A 21,686-nucleotide genomic window follows, 5' to 3' on the forward strand; every position below is an offset into this window, starting at 1 on the left:
ATGAAACACAGTGTGGGCATGTGGGTGTGCTCAGCTGCAACATTCCATGAATGTCGGCAACTATCAAATGTTGTTCCTTTAAGGTCTAGGAGGGAGTGAGTGCTATAGGACCTGAGATGTGGCTGAAAACTGGCAGGGGTTGTGGCCCCTGGCCCCGTCCGGGCGCAGACGGGCTTGTCTTTGGCACTCGGCCGGTGCGCGCATCCGCTGCGTGAAGAGAATGGCATGTGGGCTCCGCCCCCTCCGGTCTCTAGCCTGGAAGTGAGGGAAGTAAGGTTTGCACCGAGTACTTCCTCCACTCAAGTGGGAAAACCTGTGGTGGACCGGGGAGCAGGGCGACTTGTAGCGAGACCAGGGAACAGAGGGTGAGTACAAATTTGAAAAGTCTGTTTTTCTGTGTTGTAAAATCAGGTAAAAAACGCGTAAAACCTTTGGAGTATATTCTATTCCCACTATGCTTGGTTTGTGTGAGCGCGCAGACCCGCCACCGGGATTGGTATTCCTGGGGTATCTATTCTAAGGTAAGGAATCTATCACTAACCTGTTTCTTTCAGATGAACAAGTAACTTGGCTTCTGTAACAATATATCTGTAAGAAACATTAGTTAGTAATAGATTCCTTACCGCCCCACCCATCCTCCCAGTTCTGCAAACTGATTTCTAGGGTTAGGGTCATCCCTTGTTTCAATATACCAGTGGTCAATATCTTGCATAGAGGTCTGTGTTCCTGGCGCGGAAAATGGTGTGCAGAACTGGCATCCTCACGCGAGGGCGTGTCTAAGTAGCTCCAGTGACGTAATCTCGGCGACTATGCACCAGCGACAAACGTGGAGCCGCACGATGACGCCTATCGACGTGCTGGGGTACTGCTGCCCAAAATTTTCCGGATCCAGTCTGACGCCTGGGGGTAATTCGAAGGTAAGGAATCTATCACCAACTAATGTTTCTTACAGATATATTGTTACCGAAAGTAAGTAACTTGTGCGTTACAGTGAATGCATAACAAAGACATGCCAGCTATGGATGTCCCACACATTGTAGGCAATAGATACCAGGTATCTGGTAATAAATACAGTATTCACAGTCCATATTTTCACTGGGTTGCTGATAAAAAAAATCTGTGTTCCAGGACTATAAATGAACTTTCTGATGGATATTTCTCAATGTAGATTCTTCACCTTTAGAATATCCCAGGTGCCAGACTGGACCCGGATGATTTTTCAGCATAGCTCCTGTGCACTGGTTAGTAGTGTTGTGGGGCTCCACATCTACCCTGCTCAGCCCCGAAAGTGACTACTGGAGCCGCATATAATCCCCGATGTCAGTTCTTTTCTTTCCATCCCTTGAACGTGGATATGGAACTAGCTCCTACTTTGTCGGTGAACAAGCTGACCGATATCCAAATTTCTTATTTCTTATAAAATTCAGGTTTTAAGCCTTGTAGAGGCTGTCACAAACAAATGTCTGTAGCAGATTCCCACAACATGTGTCTCTGGTGTTTGGGCTCCAGCCACTACTCCAGGTCAAGTGGGCATGACACCCTGATGAACCTGAAGGCAATCTGTGACCCGAAAGTCAAGCTGTATGTCGCCAAACACCACAGTACATCACATAAGGCCTGTTCCCAGGTCATCATCACGATTCAAGTCTTCTGGTAAGGCTAAGTCTAAGAAAAAGCACAAGAAGTCCAAGATTTGATCATCCCAGATTGGCACTCTGAGAAGTTGTGAAGTCTTCAAGGTGCCCCCAGTCTTGTTTCAGGCCCCTTCATGGGAAGCAGTGTCAGCAGCTGGTCCTCCTGCACCCCGAAGATCCGGGTTATTGGCAATGCCACCACAGATTGAGGTGTTCAATGATAATGTTGGCACATTACTTGCTCCCTGTTGAGTGTCTTCTTGATACTTGTATACAAAGAGGTCTCTATCCAGTTACTGCAAGGGGTTCCACCTTCTGCGCCTTCTGTCTCTTGAACCTTCTTTGAGTTCAAGTCTGGTTTCGGAGCAGACTCTTAAGTCCAGCAACACAATCTTGCCATTTCCTGCCACATTGACTTGAAAGGATATCAGTCCAATTGTCCTGTCTGACTTCAAACTAATTCTGTCTCCGCCTTGGCCAAAGCTATATTTTGGCCCAGTTCTAAAATGCCTGTCCCAGTACAGTCTGACTCCGAAGCTTACCCTTGTCAAGCAGAGTTTCTACTGTGCTCCACCAGCTTCTCAGATCGAATTTTGACCATAGCCAATAACCTTTTGAAGAAGATCATGATATTGGGGGGAGGTGGGGGTTGTTTGTCACAGCCTTTTCACAGAGGAATCTGCCTCATACACCATGGTAATATCACAGACCGTTTTGGATATCCAGTTAACGTCCATTGAGGTAAAAACCAACGTCCTCATGAGATGCTACAGCCTGGACTATCCTCCACTAAATCATTAGTGCCCTTCAACAAGACCCTGACTACCACCCTCATGGGCACTTAGAATAATCCCTGCCCTTGCCCACCAGTTAATAAACAAGTGACATATCGCCACAGACCTGCTCCGGGTGCTCATGCTTTTCTGACACGGTCTGGTAGTACAGGCCTCCAACGAGTTAACCCCAACTCTTTCCTGAAATGATCCCCTAAAAAGAGTCAGACATTTGGAAAACGGATGTTTTATTTTGTTGGCCTCATACTTTGTTCTGTCAATGCCAGTGGTATGCTAGGCAGATATTCCAATACCTTAAGGGATTCACTTGCTGAAATCCTACACGCTGTCCCGGAAGAATTATATGCAAATTTGGTGTAGACCATTCAGATGTCCAGAATGCAGCCAACTAGGTCATCCAGTCATACCTGGACACAACTGACTACTTAGGCAAAGTGATTGGTACAAACATGGTGCTCCAGTGCCATGCCTGGTGGAGTTCCACAGACTTTTTAGGCGTTATTCAGGCATCACTAAAGGATAAGCTTTTTGACTGGTCTCACCTCTTTGTCAAGAAGGTCGAATCTGTCCTCGAGTGCTTTAAAAAAATTAAGCTACTGTGTGCTTCCTCTGTTTTTCCACACATGTAAGAAAGTGCCCTCTTGTTGCATGGTTGCCCCACTTATTGCCAAACTGCTCATGTACTTTGACTGAGTGTGCCCTGGGTTCCTGCCAAACAGGTATCCAGGCCTATGTTCGTTCCCTAAAAACTGCATTAAGACAAAACCCAATAGGCACTCTTTGACCACATCTCAGTCCCTTGTAAATGGTACCATAGGTACTAAGGGCACTGTGGCCAGGGTAGGCCTCTAAGGGCTGTTGCACTTGTTGTGCCATTCTTCGAGGCCCTGTATCTTCACGCACATACTGTCATTGCAGGCTCCTTGTTTTGGTGCAGAACAAATTGAAGAGTCGACATGGCACATATCCCTGTGTGACATGCCTACAACCCACCGCCCTGGCAAAGGTCAGCCACCCCTCTAGCTGGGTGCACTATACCGGCGCTGAGGGTACAGGTGCCAGAGCCCTGTGCCCCTACAGTGTCTAAAACCAATTCTTAGACATTGTAAGTGCAGTACTTCCATTAAGAGTATATGGTGCTAGGAGTTTGTCATTACGAACTTCACAACACCATCATGGCTGTACTGAAAACTATGAAGTTTGGTATCAAACTTCTCAGCACATTAAACTCACACTGATGCTAGTGTGAGATTTAATGAAAAATTCACTCGGAGGGCATCTTAAAGATGCCCACTGTAAAACGACCTAAGTCTAGTGTACTGGCTGAATGACTGCTCGCCAGCTGCCACCACCAGACCTGTTTCTGGACCCCAGGGACCAGAGCCTGCTGTTCTCAGAGGCCTGAAACAATGCACATCCTGGGACGATGTGCCAAGCCTCCTCCACCAGGATGGGCAGGGTCCACGGAGGGGAAGCTTCAAAGGTTGCCGCCTATGTGAACTTCCACAGGCCACTTGCTGCTTTCAGCAACTGGTTCTGACCCCCACTTTGTGCCCACCTCTGCCAACTCCACCCCTCAGGTGGGGGAGGCAAGGTGAAGCACAACTCTCAGTCCCCGCCATCTTGCAGATGGGGTACTCAGCCAACCAGGGAAAGGCTTATGCCACCCTCCCACTGGAAGGTGGCATAATAGGGGGTGTACCCACCCCAGGGAGGGAACCCATTGGTCCCAATCTTCTACCTACCTGTAACACCCCTAAATCAAAAATTCTCAGACAAGAACCTACAAGAAGAAAAGAAGGACAAAACAGCTGTACCGAAGCTAACAAGAGGATGACGCCCACTGACTTGGCCCCAGTCCTTATCCGCCTGTCCCCACCTCGAACCTGCTCTAGTAGAATTCTGCGCGTCTTGCAGCCATCAACATTTAGAAACCCAGCAGACCTGCTTGCCTTCAATCCCACAGACTCGGTCTCCTGTGAACACCGGATTTGTTCAAACAGACTCCAGCTCCGCAAGTTGCACCACTCTACACCAGATGCCCACGGCCCAAGTTCGAGTGGCCCAACGCCAAGATGAGGACTCCCTGTTGATCCTAACCCGAGATCCAGCGACCCCTGACCTGCCTCAAGCCTCCAGCTGACGCCTGCAACTTCAAACGGGAAGGTCGCCCCCACCGCGAGCTGGTAAGAAGATCCAACTCTAAAAGGGCACCCATGCTCCCGACGCCCAACAGCCTTGGGTGGCCCAACCGACGGTGCCTAACCAACCCCCAAGATCCCAACTTACCTCTTGAAGTGGTGGTCGCACCCAGAAGACCTTCGTCCCGAGCCTGCAGTGCTTTTGCAAACCAGAGACTCCACATTTAAAGCTACAGGGCCCCAATGCCAAAACAGCGCTCTGAACCCAACCGCACCAGTGCTGCTTTGGGTGCACCTTTTGTGCTGGCTTGAGCTTAAGTTCAGGAACTTTGTTCCCACAACCCAATGGCCTGCTCGTCAGCAGCCACCAACTGAAGGCCCCTATTCCCCTTTAGATAACATTGGGCCTCAGCACTCTGCACCCTGCCGCCCTAGTACTGCTGAGGGTGTAACAAGAGTGCATCGTTGACCCTGGGGGACCCCTGAGTCTACCCCCAGAATACCAACTCCCACAACCGAATACTTAACTTTAAACCGATAGTCCTATTTTCCTCTATAGGATAAAATTGACTGTTTTTCTGTGAAATGTTTCTAAGTGTAGAGTTGGAAAATCTAAGAAACCCTTTAAAGCTGTAACTAAACAACAAAAAACGCCTTTACCTACCTGTTTACAGCACATGTCCCAGTGCAGGATCGAGGTATACTGCACTGTGTAAGAAAATAAATCTGTAAAGTAATCTACTTGACATTCTACAAAAAAGCCAATACAAAGTATATGTACAGTATATCAAAAGCAATGCATTACTAGTATCTACTGTAATCAAATCAAAGTGCATATGCAATTGCAATTCAAACTGTTTACAAACTGCATTACTGTATAGAAAAGCTTGCTTTGTTTTAGAAAATAAAATAACTAAAAATATTTTCATGCAAAACCAATTGGTCTGAAGTTTAGTCTGAGTGTGTGATATCATTTGCTGATTGATTGTGTGTTCAACAAATGCTTTACACTACCCTCTGATACAGCCTTACTGCTCGACCACCCTACTACAACTAGGGAGTAAGGTGCTATCTACTTTAACCTCTGCCTACCTTTGGGGTCAACCATGCAAAAAGGGGAACTTTCCTACAGCTGCAAATTGATGAACAGGCTTTGAGTGGTAAGAGGTGGGAGCAATGAGCACCTTAAATTGCTTACAGCACGGCTTCTTGTCTAACTTTATGTGGCAAAGGGGTGGCTCGGGGTACGACGTGTCTAATCCCACTTGGTCTTCTTGAGCTTGTGGCCACTTCAAATTTCATCTTACCGTATGACTTCAAGTGGAACAGAGATTTAGCAAGGAAGCAGCCTCTTGACCTGGAGTGAGATTGGCCGCACAACTTGGACAGGAGCAAGACCTTAAGTTCAAGCTAATCCTTGGCCGCACAACATGGACATGAGCAAGACCTTAAGTTCAAGCTAATCCTCTTATGTTCGGCGCTGGATAAGTTTGGCACTTGCTATCTGATAGCCTTCATGTGCATCGGAGTGCATGTCATGCACAGCTACGGGTAGTGACTGGAGCCCTGACACCAGAGAGACACTTTGTATGGGTCCATGACTGACATTTCCTTCCTGCAATCATGGTATGGAATGAACCTAGTCGTTTTTTAGGGAGACTTTTCTTCCCCAGTGCAGTCTGTAAAATACTCCGAGTTTTCAGAACACTGGCAAGTTAGAAGCAGCGCGCCAGATCTGCACCAGAATATGAAGCTGACCAGCGTGCAAGGGTGGTGCCTATGAACAGCTCTTCTTCTTTTCTTCAGGCGGTGGAAGGTCGCCACGTAGTCACAGGGTGCCATTTAGCGATTCACGGGAGCAACTGCTTGAAAATCTCTTGATTCAGTCTCACCTAGTGATGTTTTAAAGGTGAAGAATTTGTAGTTAGCGTATCCTTCGAAAAGACGGTTACCGAAGTAAAGTAACTTGTAAATGTCTTTAGCACCTTCTACTATTAGTATGGCATAGCAATGGCGTTCAAGTTTTAGTTGATGTTCATTTTTTATTCTTCATTCTTACAACATTCAATCTAACCCAAAGAGGGGGATGGGGAGCTGCTCAAAATTGAAAATAAACAAATGTATGTATTGTAAATTAAAATAGTCCCAAAATATAGAGGAGAATTGGAGTCCACAAAATACCTATATTATGAGGAAGTCAAATCCATAAAGAAGTCAAGTTGGAAAAGCTTGTTGAAAGAAACCAGTCTCACAATTTTTAAAAGAAAAAGTAGTTGGGAGCATGAAGACTTGACATGGAGCATTCAAGAATCTAAACCATTGTGAAACCAGTATTGGCAGAGCCAGTAGGTCTTGCTTATGAGTGCTATTGGCTTTGACAATGTGTTTAGCCATGCTTTATAGCAGCACAGGTGCTTTGCAGTATAACTAAAACTAGTTTTAAAAAGGGCTGTGACGCACTTTTTTAATGGATGTATCATAATCCTTTTGTTGTTGTTTTTCCTTTCAGCTATGCTGCTATGTAGCATGGTTACAAATTATTGCCTAAATCAGCAGTGTAGCATGAACAAAAGGCAATGACATAGCAGTTGTCTCAAAGGTAAGACCTATTGCCTTTGCCAGTGCCTTTCAGGTTTCTACACAATACCCCTGTCATTATTTCAGCTATGCTGCTATGTAGCATGGCTACAAATTATTGCCTAAATCGGCAGTGTAGCATGAACAAAAGGCAATGACATAGCAGTTGTCTCAAAAGTAAGACCTATTGCCTTTGCCTTTCAGGTTTCTACCCAATACCCCCGTCATTATGCACAAATCTGTTAATCTCCTCTTGAAAAAGAAAAAAACGGACATTTGTCAAAACAATCCATCTCATAAAGAAAGCCATTGCATCCATGGCTTCAGTGAAAATACATTTGGAAGCAGATAGTATCTGTTGTCGCTATCAAAGCACATAACATTTGTTGTGACAATAAACATCCTAAGGAGAAAATGGCTTCTTTGTAGTGTGTGTGGCTTAGTAAGCCGTAGCTGCAATAGGTTCAACAAGGATGAAAGAGAAGAAGAAAACCTGTAAGTAGTACCTCAATCACAGTGCGATCATCGGAAAGAGAGTAACCAAGGTAAAGCAATCAGTACTTGGTCATTACTCCAGCTGAAAGAGGCTGTAGCCAATTAAAAGGCAGCAAATAAGAGCGACAATAAGCCCATGAACACTAAGCAATGGGTGGGCTGCAAGACCCTTGCAGTCTACAATATCTCTTTCAAGTGAGAGCACATGCAATGCATGCGCTTTCACAGGCAAGACCTAAAAAGACACACCGAGTACCCTGCAGCAGTCAGGCTTGGCAACTGTGATTTGCCTTAGTGCAGATAAGTCCGATTGTCCACAGGTTATGTCCTCGAAAGTTCTACTGATGAGCCTAAAAAACTATGAATAAACTCTACAGAAGGTAGAGCAGAAGGGAGTCCCCTTCTGCTCGCCCAGTGGCTTCTTTCCAGGTTCATATCCAGATTGTGTTTTAATGGTGGGTAATTCTCACTCCTGCTGGTTAGTTGATGTATTTGAAGTTCTGCCCTCTTTGTGTATGTTTGATTTGTTTGCCTCCCTGGACTGTCTGCTTTCTCCATAAACGGTCTTTGCTCCTGGTTGGTCGGCTGCTTATTCCCACTTTGCACACCTGTGCCAAACTCCACTGCAGATAATTGCGTTTTTGTTACTTACTAAGGTAATGTGTTCCTGAGTACCTTCCCTAAAGTTAATAGTCTGGTATTGGAATTCCTTTATATAGTGTTGGGTTTCAGAGCGATCTAGTTAAACTGTAGAAACAATTTCCATTACTTTACTCTTTTACAGTTCCCTCACACCTTTGCCCTGAATACAGCTCTGTACCTTTCAAAAAAAGTGTAAATCAAGAATTGAATTGAATTAATGAAGCCATGTTCGCCTGCTAGGTTCAAGTTTGAATATTGCTCAAGTCCTGATAAACTAGCAGAGTGTAGCATTCTTGGCAGTATTCTGGTTATTTTAATTTTTATAACCGTTTAAGTAGAGCCTATAACGATGCTATAAAACCGGGAGAAATAAAACCTGCAGCTACCTCCACTCTCACCATAACACTGGGCATCCAAGAATAGAGTTCAAAGTTCCATTTACCAAGCACATTACTTGTTTGGGGAGATAAAGATAAATATAGAGGCGGACCACCCGCTATATGTTCCCCTTTAATCAATAGCTACAAACCTTTTCACTCAATGACTCTTGATTGAATGAACATAGTGGTTGTTCCCTGTGGCCCAGACTGTGGAGCTCTATAAAACCAGGCCATAGTGTCCTGCAGAAAATAAAACGTTGTACAAATCTCTTCAATGCAAAGGAATGCCTGTTGAATGCCGTAGGGAAATACTATTCTAATTTTCAAAAACGCTGGAATAAACTTTAGAATTGTGTTAAGTTAAATGGATGGTATGCAAATGATTATTTTTTTTCAAGAACTGAAATATACATTCAAATTAACCCCTTGCGTGCGGGGCGTATTTTCCGCCTGTGCTGACTCCGCCTTGCGCGGGCGGAGTCATGACGGAACGGTTCCGTCATCAGCACAGCTCAACCGATGCTGATGAAGGAACCGTTCTGTCATCAGCACGCAAGGGGTTAATACCGGTGTGAGACTTGTTTTCTATGGATTGTATCACTGATTTGCTTCAGAATAAAACTGTTTTGGAAACTTGGAAAATAAAGTACATATACAAGTAATTTAAAAGTAAAAATGTAAGGTGATTGGTTCAAGATTTGAGCAGACTTGTTGGGTTTGGAGAAACATATTCCTCCAGTCTACAGTTTCCACCCTTGTGCCAAGTCTTCTGCTTCAATCCTTACACAGTGTAGTATGAATTTGGAATTCACGCTTACAGCAGGAAAAGTATTATTGGCCGTTTAAAAAATACATTTTAACTGGTCCACAAATTGAAATCATCTGCTTGATAGTATGCCAGAGTTCTACTTTATTGCATATTAGATTGAGAGTATTTCTTCATTTATACTACAGAGTTCCCTGACCTTTATGATTTTGAGTCCTGCTGAAATTCATTCCTAGGAGTGTGGATAGCAGTGCATTCCATCTCTCCTCTAACTTGAGGGTCATCAACGCGTATAGGACTTGCGCAATGATGGCAACCATAGTTTTCATCCTCTGCACCTCCATCATCTGTTCAGGATGAAGCCAGGCGGACTTTTGAAAACCATGACTGGTGGCAGTTCTTGCAGTCTTATTGGGAGAGTGATAGCGGAGTGCTCTTCATTTCTGCATGCTAATCACTGCCTGCTGGCACCCTTTTACCCTCTTTTCAAGTGAACAGCTGTCTACGTTCAACACTTGCCACTGTTGTGGGCTTTATGTAGTCATTGAGCGGGGTAAGAAAAGATGTGGCAACAACCTGTAAGGGTGAGAGCAAGCGCTGCTGTCAAGAGTTAATCATACATTAATGTAATTTTGTGCACAAGAAATCGTCTCCTTTGTGTGGTATACAAGAATTCCAACAGGATTAATTGTTCTATATTCTTCACTTGATGGGATTATTTAGTTGGATGTCCTTATTGTTAATAAATGTATCATGAAAACCTTTCGTTATGTTATCCTCATTAAATAGATTGTCACAATGTATGCATTACATAGGTTTGTATATGAAAATAATGTTGTTTGTCCAATACAGGAAACGTCACAGGATTGAAAATAGCCTCAGTCCACGCCCGTCACCCAAACGGCGCCGTGAGCAATCACCTGATAGTGATGCATACAACAGTGGAGATGAGAAAAGTATGTATTTTCTGTAGCGAGTGGCGCATTGCTATTTTATAAAAAAAATAATTCTACTACAAAATTCTACTGCATCTTATCAAGAATTAAATATAGAAGTTGAGAGAAAATGGAAACTTTCCTTGGTTAACACTCATTTAAGCGGGTCCGAAAAAAGGTAGGCATCTTTTTATTGTGCTATCATCAGTATAAGAATAGAAATCTATCCAGGTGTGGCTGCATAAGGAGTGAAGGAGATTATCATAGTTGGAAATTACTATCTCCAAATTTTCTGCTGTAAATTTAGAACAAAATGAAAGAGAATACACGATCTCACAAGACCATGATCAATCCAGAACGGTAACTTTGCTTCATCATTCTCACAATGTTTGATTTTTGGAGTGCTTTGTGAAATTAAATGAATACTTTTTTCTCTATAGATGAAAAGCACAGACTGTTAAGTCAAGTTGTCCGGCCTCCAGAATGCCGGTCTCTCAGCCCCCCTCATCTTACTGAAGACAGACCAACACGGTGGAAAGAGGAAGAGAGAAAACCTGAGAAAAAGGATATTTTAAAGCGCCTTGAAGAACAAGAGATCAAAGATAGAGTTTGCAGTCAAGTAGAAAGACAGAAAGAACATGTTGTGGAAGCAGCTGAGATTTCTAAGATCAAGGAATCGGAGCCTGTAGTTCGTATCAAGTCTGAGGAGCTGGATTCTTCTGAGCGATTGCATGAAGAAAGCAAAAAAAGATCTAAAGGACAGAAAAAAGCAATGAAAAAGAAAAAGGAGGAAGAAGTGCCCTTAGAAAAGCGAAGTCCTGAGTTGGTTACAGAAGAAGTGGAAGTGTTTTCACCGAAAAGGGGTCAGAAAAAGAAAAGTGCAGATAGGAAGCGTAAAAGGTCTAGAGGGGATTCCGATGTTTCGGATGAAGAAGTGGCCCAGCACAGTAAGAAGAAGAAGGGCCCCCGGACACCACCTGTGACTGCAGCAGTTGTTGCAGCCCCAATACCTGCATTAGTAGTTGAACCAGCTGTAAGCATAATAAAAGAGGAGCCAGTTGAAGTTGTTCTTGAGAAAGCTGCAGTGGAAATTTCCCAAGAAAAGGAAACAAACTTCAGTGATTGGTCAGATGATGAGGTTCTCGAACGTGGAGAGATTATTGTTCCAGAACGAATACCTGAAGAATCTATTATGAAACCCACCCAAAATAAACTGGAAGTAGCAGAGCCGCCACCTACTGTTGTTGAGGAGTTGCCACCTCGGAAGCCTGCTGATCAGAAACGCAGCAGCAGCATTTGTAGCAATCAGAGTAGGACCTCAAGTCGCATGCGATCACCTTCAAATGAGTCTGCTCATCGCAGTGGCGATGATCAGACTGTCAGGAAAAAGACCATACATAGTAGCTCCAGGGACAGAGAACGAAATAGAAGCATGGAGAAAACAGGTGAACGCAAGTCCAGAATAGACCAGCTAAGAAGAGGGGAGCCAAGTCGTAGCACATCTTCAGGTAATTTCGATGAAATGATTTATCTTCATTTTGGCAAACAAATCGTAATACCTTTTCTTGTTGTTTAATGAAAAGACAAGCAGCCTATTGGAGTTGAAGATACATATTCTTTGAAAGTGTCTTATTGCAACACCAGCTGTCTACTTACTTGTGTTTTTGAACATTATTTGCAGAGATATTTATTGGCTGGGGACATCTGCATACTACTGCCTTGATCTTCTTGACCTCTGCAACATTTGATACGGTGTACTCTTCCATCCTTCTGAGCAGTTAACAATTTATTTCTGATACGTCACAATTTATTCATCTCTCACATTACCATTCCACCCCTTTGAAGCGAACATGTGTGGTTCCTGAGGTCTTCACAAAGACCCATGCTGTTCAGTGTGTGCATGGCCCCTTTAACTGAGAACGTTCAGTCATGGCTTCAGTATCCACTCCATCCAAATCATAGTATCTATCTCCAACAACCTGATGGAAACTGGTGTCAAGTTCCTCTCCTGTTTGTCGGACATTGCCAACTGGATGTTTAATATTAATTGGAAACCAAACAAAGGTGCACATATTTGGTAATACCAATCCTAATGGTAGCTGGCTCACTTCGGCAGTACTTCTGTACCTGCTGAAACACATACTTGAGTTGTTTCTTGAAAAGAGACCTTAATATGATTGCTCAAGTGAACAACACACCGCATCTTGATTTGCTTTTCTTTAAATCCTATGCAAAGTATTATCCTGTCTCTCTTTATCTGGCAGGGGAACAATGGTTCAAGCCCTGATCACCTTACGGATTGAATGCAGGAGCTCTTCTTAGCTGGCCATTCCCCAGTACTTGAGTCGTAGTCTGCAAGTGTTCCAGAAAATGACTGATCTTCTTGTCCTGAAACCTCTTCGTGCCTTCTCCTATGTCTAAACATCTTGCAGTACTGCACTTATTCCTGATTCATAAACCAGCTTTATTCATGACCATCTGCTTTGCTTATAAAGTGCTATACAATGTGGGACCAGTCTGTCTTCACAAGGAACGCCCTTTGTACCTTTCTGCTCAAGATTTATGCTCACCCAGCCTTTATCTGGTTGATGCCCTATGTATTGTTCACACCAAAACTGACGTGCGTGCTTACTCCTTGCTGCAAAATAGAGTAACTGGTCTACCTGCTTGCTGTAAACGCTTTAAAAACTATTTATTTAAATATTTTTTTAGACTTTGCTTCTGTGTCTGGGACCTTGGATTTTTTAAATTTACATGACACCCCTAGTGGCTAGTAGCTGTTGTCTTTCACATATCTCCATAACTATACTTTTTAGAAATATATGTTCGAGGTATATGGACTGCAGACCACACACTATTGCATAGATCACCATCTGGTAGTGTGCCCAAATGATTACACTTTGTTTTCGTCTTGGAAGAGTCTTTGTCTGTTGGATGACTCCTGCTGTAGATCTTAGTGCGCATGGACATCAACTCCATCTTCAGATTGTTTTTTTCCGCCATCGTGCTCGGATGTGTTTATTGTTCGGTCCCGTTAACGATCTCCTTTCGACTTCCAGAACTTCATCATCCCATCGGTATCGTCTTCGACAGTAATTCCGGTTACCCACGTCGAAGAAAGGCTTGTGCTTTTCCATTCCAGCGTTTGTCGGGGCTGTTGGACCCAACTGCGCCATTGGGCCTTTGGCTCATGGAAAGAACACCTTTCAAGAAGTGCCCGAGAAAGACCAAGTCTTCAGAACAGAAAACGAAATCTGCTCCAAAAACAATAGACACTGTAAAACCTTAACATTTTTGTCCCAAACAAGATAAATCTGAACCAAAAAAGGATTTTTCAGCAGAAGAGCTTTTCCAACCAGACCTAAAGCAAAATACTCTTCATATTAATCCAAAGACTGGACATGTTATTACAGTGCCTGAAAAGAGGAAAATGGACTATCCTAAACCACCTCCAGTTCCTCTCAAAAAGCATGCTCAAACTTCCCCCAAAAGAATTCCTTCACCATTAATAGAAATACCAGCAGATATTTCTCCAGTACACTAACCATCCAGCACACATAGCATTATACCACAGGATGATAATGATGAAGACAATTATTCATAGGGGGTAGAAAGTGAGCATCATCTAGACGACACAGATGACCCAGACAATATTCCTGGGCCATCAGATGATCCCTGGGAGGATTATAATGTGCCAGATGTACCAGATCTGCCACAAGACGACACATACCCTTCTAGACCTTCTCCCCCAGATGGCACTATTGGGTTTACACAGCTCATTCATAGAGCAGCCACATTTCATGGGGTAGACTTGCACACCGATCCAGTGAAAGAGGATTTCCTCATGGATACACTACTGTTGTCTCATAAAACCATGACCACATTGCCAATACTTAGTGGAGTGATGAGACATGCACCAGAGGTATTCAAAGACCCTGTTAGAGCCAGGGTAATCAACCCCAGACTGGAAAAGAAGTATAAAGCGGCTCCAATTGACCCAGCATACATTAAAGGGCAGCTGCCATTAGACTCATTGGTAGTATCGAATGCAAAAAAAAAGAGCTAACTCACAGACAACAGGAGATGCTCCACCCCCTGATAAATAGTCTAAGCTTTTAGATGCTTAAGAGAAACGCACAAGCAGCCAATGTCTGGAACTTTGTTAGCGAGATATGATCGAGCTCATTATGATGAGTTAGAATCACTCATGCAACATTTACCAAAGCAATATAAAACCAGGGCTTCTGATCTAAGGCAAGGTTATTACAAATACCTCAATCCGCTGTGCATTAGACACTGCAGACAGCCTCTAGAGCAATAAATACGGGAGTACTGTTGCGTAGACATGCATGGCTACGCATCTCTGGGTTTAAACCAGAAGTACAGGTCAGTATTTTAAATCAACCCTTTAACCAGCAACAGCTCTTTGGTCCAACAGTTGATGGCACACTAGAGAAGATGAAAAAATATACAGCAACATCTATGGGAGCTTTACAAACGCAGACCCATAGGGCGTCTTTTAGTCACTCCTCATATAGAGGCGCATCTAAGGGATTTCAAACTGACACCACCTCCTCTTCTTATAAAGCGCCCACCCAAACCTCACCCAGCAGAGGGTATTACAGAGGAGGATATAGAGGTAACAACAATAAGAGCAGAGGCAGAGGCAACAACAACCGCAATGCCTCCACTCCCAAACAGTGACTTCCCTTCCATCCCCCCAGACAATTCCACTCCTGTTGGGGGAGATTACAACAGTTACTACCTTTCTGGAACTCCATCACCACAGACAGGTGGGCGAGACAAATAATTCAGTCAAGTTATTGCCTGGAGCTCACTTCCACTCCTCCAACAATACCACCCAGACAACGTCCCATGTCACAAGAACATCTCATACTGCTAAGACAAGAGGTTGCATCTCTAGCACAAAAGAATGCAATAGAACCTGTCCCAAGACACCATCAAAACACAGGAGTTAATTCCCTATACTTTCTCATACCCAAAAAAGACGGGTCCCTCAGACCTATACTAGATCTAACGCCCCTAAACCTGTACATACAATCCGACCATTTCCATATGGTCACACTACAACAAGTTCTTCCGTTGTTAAAAGAAGGCGACTTCCTAGCAACATTAGATCTCAAGGACGATTTCTTTCACGTTCCTATCCATCAATCTCACAGAAAGTACCTTCGATTTGCACTAGAAGGTCAACACTACCAATTCAAAGTACTCCCTTTCGGAGTAACTACAGCACCTCAAGTGTTTACAATTTGTCTAGCAGTAGTAGCAGAACACTTGAGAAGGGACAACATTCATGTCTTCCCATACCTAGACGACTGGTTAATAAAATCCAAGTCATACCACCATTGTGTACAGCACACGCATCAGACCATCTGTCTGTTGCACAAGCTGGGATTCACAGTAAATCAGAAGAAGTCACACCTTCAACCCTCCCTATTTCAACAGTATCTAGGTGCCACAATAGATACCTCCAAAGCAATTGCATACCCCAATCTTTCAAGGATACAAAGTATGCAAACTCTTATACAAAAATTCCAGCCACAACACTCACTACCAGCTCGAGTGTTCATGCAATTAATAGGAATGATGGCATCTTGCATGTTCATAGTAACATACGCAAGACTACAAATGTACCCCATACAAGAGTGTTTGGCAAGTCCGTGGAATCAGGCTCAACAACAAATAACAGATCTGGTGGTGGTAGACAACCGGACATATCGCTCTCTGCAGTGGTGGAACACCAAAAACCTTTCCAAGGGCCAGCCGTTCATAGAGCCTGTTCCACAGGTGGTGCTTACCACAGACACATCTCTCACAGGATGGGGAGCGCATTTAGAGAAACACACAGTACAAGTTACATGGACACAGCAACAAAAGTTACTCCACATAAATCATCCGGAGTAGTTAGCTATCTTCCTAGCTCTAAAATAGTTTCAAAATTACCTATCAGGAAAGGCTGTACTGGTCGGTACAGACAATATAACGCCCATGTATTACATCCAAAAACAAGGAGGAACACACTCCGTACAGTTCTCCCGGCTGGCGCAGAGCATATGGAGGTGGGCCATTCCTCAGAAAATCTTTGTTAGCAGAACATCTACCAGGAGTTCACAATCAGGTTTCAGATCTGTTAAGTCATCAAAGACAACAGATGCACAAGTGGGAAATTTATCCTCAAGTTCTTCAACCATTTTTCACAAGTGGGGACAGCCAGAGATAGATCTGTTCGCCACACACCTCAACTCCAAATGCCCAAGCTTCGCCGCCAGATACCCACACCCATTGTCCAAAGGGAATGCGGTATGGATGAGTTGGTCGAACAAATTTGCGTATGCTTTTCCACCTCTCCCACTAATTCTGTTAGTGGTACGCAAGCTACAGCAACATTCCCTCGCATTGATTCTCATAGCACTAACGTGGGCAAGGCAACCGTAGTACACCACACTACTAGAGCTATCAGTAGTACCACATCAAAAATTGAAACTCTCTCCACATCTACTAACACAGAACTATGGAGAGATCATGCATCCAAACCCAATGCTGCTCAATCTAGCGATTTGGCTCCTGAGGTCTTAGAATTTAGATACCTCAATCTTCCGCCTGTTTGTATGAATGTCATAAAAGAAGCAAGGCGCCCCACCACTAGAGCATGCTATGCAGCCAAGTGGAAAAGGTTTCTTGTGTATCGCACAAATAACATTAACCCATTAGATGTTTCTATACAAAACATCATCTACTCCATCTACAAAGATGTAATTTAGCGTACTCCTCAATCAGGTTACATCTTGCTGCTATAGCAGCTTATCTTCAAAACAGACAACATTTGTCATTGTTTAGAATACCTGCCATCAAAGCGTTTATGGAAGGATTAAAAAGAATTCCTCCCAGAATACCACCCTCTCCTGTATAGAATTTAAAAATTGTTCTATCTAGACTTATTTTCCATTTGAACCATTAGATATGTGTGATTTACAGTTCCTTACATGGAAAGTTGCATTTCTAGTTGCTCTTACCTCACTCAGAAGAGTAAGTGAGATTCAGGCATTAGCAATTCAAGAACCATTTATACAACTACATCAAAACAAAGTGGTTCTTACGACAAACCCGAAATTTCTATCAAACGTCATTTCACCATTCCACCTCAACCAATCTATTGAGTTGCCAGTATTCTTTTCCCAACCACAAACCGTTGCAGAAAGCTCTACACACAATAGATATGAAAAGAGCACTCCTCTACCACATTGATAGGACACAACTGTTTCGTAAAACAAAACAACTGTTTGTGTCCTTTTCTCCTCCACACAAAGCCAATCCTATTTCAAAATCAGGCATTGCAAGGTGGATTGTTAAGTGCATTCAAATCTGTTACCAGAAAGCAAAACGCACTCTATCCATTCCCCCTAGGGCTCATTCTACCCATAAATTAGGGGCCTCTATGGCATTCCTGGGAAATATACTATTAGGTGATATATGTAAAGCAGCTACATGGTCTACACCGCACACATTTACAAAACGCTATGTGTAGATGTGCAGGCAAAACAACAAGCTACTGTGGGCCAGGCTGTACTTAAAACATTATTTCAAACTACTGCAACAGATACGGGTGGTCGCCGCTAAGGGAGAAAACTGCTGTGCAATCGATGCAATAGTGTGTGTTCTGCAGCCCATATGTCTCGAATGGAAAATGCTACTAACCAGTATGTATCTGTTCTTGGCATGTAGGGCTGCAGAATCAAACACGCCCATCCGCCTCCCCGGCTACCTATATCTGTTCCAGTAATATCTTAATTAGATTCACAATACATGGACATCCTTATCTATACTCGTACAACTCCATCATTTGCCCAATGGCGAATACAATCTGAAGATGGAGTCGATGCCCATGCGCATTACGATCTACAGGAGGAGTCATCCAACAGACCAAGTCTCTTCCAAAACAGTGTTATCATCCGGGCCCATCACCAGATGGTGATCTATGCAGCAGTGAGTGGTCCTGCAGCCCTACATGCCAAGAACAGATGCATACTGGTAAGTAGCATTTTCCTTTCTGATATACTATTGACTACAGATTCTTCACCTTGTGAATTTTCTCAGGCACCAGACTAGATTCAGAAACTTTTTAGCAATTCCCTTGCACTTCGACATGTGACTTTGTACATCCTGACCTGAACATGCAGTCAAATCCACTATGTAAGCACCCCCTATGTGTGCTGTCAGTTCCTTTCTTTCCAGATCTCATGAATCCTCCTACACCTGATAGATTTTTTCACTGCAATATCTTCTGTGTGCAGACGATGTCACCCCCTAAAACAACCGGGCTTAAGCTATGTCGTAACACTCACCAGCAGATGTCGGTGATGGACACCCACAATGTCTGTCTATCGGTGCCTCGGCTTTAAGCACAATTCTACGTTCTGTAGTGCTGTCCAGAAAGAACAGAAAGGCCATCTGCAACAAAGAAGCAAAACTAGCAGTCGCAAATTTCTGAGGTTGAAAAAGGGCTCACGGTCAAGGCAGCTCCCGTAACAGGTCATCTTCTAGGTCATGGGCCTCAGGTAAGGAAGGGCTTTGAGAAAGTAATACAAAGAACACCAGAAATCCGAGCATTGATATCTTTCACCCCATCGCTCAGAGACAAAATTATTCCCCTAGCACCTCTAGGCCGCAGCCGTTCTCCTCCCGAGGAGCCATTCCTGATGGTAGTCCCGCTTCAGCCCTATACCGAACAGACGGTGCCTCCAAAGCAGCTCCAGCAGCTAAAGGCGGTCATGGACCACATTTTTGGTGCTACACCAGATTCCTTTGGAGAGCCTTTGGGCCCCACATCCGAGGGAGCCTACAGGTAGGCTACCATTTGCCGATCCATTCATGACTTCGATAGCGCCCTCAACCTCGGCTTGAGGCTTACTTTGTTCCTGGGTTTGGCTCCACTGAACCCAGTCCCGATGCCATCTATGGCGACAAACACAACACCGCGGCTGGCAACATGACCAACACCACTGGCGTACCGATAGATGCCCATCTCAACATCTCTGGTGATGCCTGAAGGGGAACAGATTGTGCTGTTTTATTTAATTTTAAAAAAAAGTACTACCACTCAGGTAATATCCATTCTGAGCCAGATTATGCCCCACAATACCATTTAGGCAATCTTGATGATGACAATGAACATTATGGCAAAGGTGATATATTTGATGACCTCCACGGTGCCAGTTGCCTAGACACCCTCCCAGACATTGGCATATTGTCACCTAATCCTTCCATGGCTGCTGAAGAGTCTGCATCCTTCGCCAAAGTGAATTGAAGGGTGGCTGAGATACTTTGCTTCACACTGCCATCCCAGAGGTCAAGATTACAATCCTAACATAAGTCCTTAACCCTGCATAGTTTTCTCAGGAGCCTCTGCTCCCCTTTAACGAGGCCTCAACTGACGTGCTGGTGGGCTCCTGGTCTAAACCATGACCTTGCTATCCAATTATTAGGTAGGGGGCGAAGCAGCATAGACTGGCTTCCAGGGATCCAGACTTCCCCTTACAGCATCCCACCCTGGGTAGCCTTGTTGTCTAAACAAGCTGCTTGGACCCCAATTCATTCTCGAGCAACCTGCCTGACCGACAATCCAAAAGAATGTAGACATTCCCCAAACTGATGATCTCAGTACACAGCCTTGCTCAAGTTGGTAAACACTGCATGCCTCCTGAGCAGATATTTGTATGCTTTATGGTGCAGATTAACGGGTTTCTTGCCAATGGTCACATATGATGGCCATCAAACTTTTCAAAAACTGATGTTAGAAGGACAGGATGCAGCAAAATACTCTTATCAAGTTTATTCTGGACATTACGGACTGTTTAGGAAGAGCAGTTCAGCAATCTGCTTAGGTGCCACGCCTGGATCTGTTCCATGGGCCTTTCTACAGATGTTCAATAAAGTCTTATGGACATGCCATTTATTTATTTTTACTTTGAGAGTTTTATATAGCGCTGGCTAGACCTGGAGGTATCGGAGGGCTTTACAGAAGGTTCCACAGAAATTACAAAATGATATCCGTTACATGTTACATCAGTTACTAGAAAAACATTTCAAGAGAGTAGAAGACAAAATATATGGAGCTAAGAAGCCTAAGGAGGGTATCTATAAATATATGCGACACATTAAAGAGCGAGAAGGGGAGACAAATAGAGCGGATAGGGGGAGAGGGGGAGTGAGAAGGGAGAGGAGGAGAAGGTAGACGGTATGAGAGACGAAGGGAAAGTCTACCCAATGACCGACTGGGTAGGTGATGGCCGAGGAGGGAATCCACAGCCAGTCTCCCCTTTAGCTCTCAAGGTAGCTCCATCGGTCAGATAGCTAGGTCTCAACAGACGAGGGAGAATTCACAGAAGAATGTCCAGATGTGAAACAGGATGGGAACTCAGAACCAAGTGGGTGAGGGCAAAGGTCAGGAACTGGAAAGGAGATGAGTAGAGTGGATTGAGGTAGGGGGATAGTATGAAGGGGGAAGGAAGGAGATAAGGTCAGGAGAGACAAAGGAGAGTCTGCCCAAAGTCAGGCTGGGTAGGAGACTGCCGAGGAGGGAATCCACAGCCCATCTCTCCAATAGTTATCGGGGTAGCTCCACCGGGCATCTGTCAAAATATCTAGGTCTCAACAGTTGAGGGAGGGTTCCCAGAGTAAATGTCCTGATGTAAGGGCAGGAACAGGCTTGGGTGATAGCTGAGATAGAGCACCAAGGAGGGTCCCACTGAGGTGGCCATCATGAGGTCAGGCAAAGGGGGGGGTGAGTTCTTGAAGTTCAAATTCCAACAGTCCCCAAAAATCTCTATAACCCAGAGGGCAGGGGGTGTAAGCTAAGCAGTAGCTCAGCATGAGTATAGAGCCAAGGACCGCCAGTCTTTAATGGGGGCGTGTGATGTAAGAAATGACCACCAAGGAGGTTTTAGGAGTAAGGCCACTGCCCACTTTCTGAGCTTAGCTCCACCACCTCAGTAATTTCCCCAGCAGCAGTGACCCTCTCGAGGCTTCTGTAGTGCTACCTTCAGAGGCAGAGCCGATACCTGCCACAGCAGCAACATGCCTCATATGCCTTTTGAAGTAGGGTATCAAGCTATGCAAACCCAGCCCCTTCCTCTGCAGCCGCCACAAATCGGCTTTAACTTCTCAGCAGTGCATGATTGGCCAGGGGGCCACATCACTTTCTACCTCCTCTACTGGAGCAGCATCAAGTCTGATTAAAGGGTGCTCCAGATCGTGCAGATTAGATACTCCCTACCACTCCTGTCCTTTTCCAGACATGCC

The 21,686-nt window shown here is 44.3% G+C and overlaps 1 protein-coding gene across 3 annotated transcripts in view; it reads left to right on the forward strand.

Annotated features, from left to right (window-relative positions):
* ZC3H13 (zinc finger CCCH-type containing 13) overlaps positions 1–21,686 on the forward strand; it is a 519,948-nt gene that overhangs the window by 273,675 nt on the left and 224,587 nt on the right. For all 3 annotated transcript variants that reach the window (XM_086935008.1, XM_086935009.1, XM_086935010.1), the window contains exons 14-15: positions 10,282–10,385; positions 10,805–11,872. In XM_086935008.1, the coding sequence (XP_086791134.1) occupies positions 10,282–10,385; positions 10,805–11,872 (1,172 nt within the window). The remainder of the gene's footprint in view (positions 1–10,281; positions 10,386–10,804; positions 11,873–21,686) is intronic.

Source organism: Lissotriton vulgaris, chromosome 8, assembly GCF_964263255.1.
Source record: "Lissotriton vulgaris chromosome 8, aLisVul1.2, whole genome shotgun sequence".
NCBI classification, from domain to species: Eukaryota; Metazoa; Chordata; class Amphibia; order Caudata; family Salamandridae; genus Lissotriton; species Lissotriton vulgaris.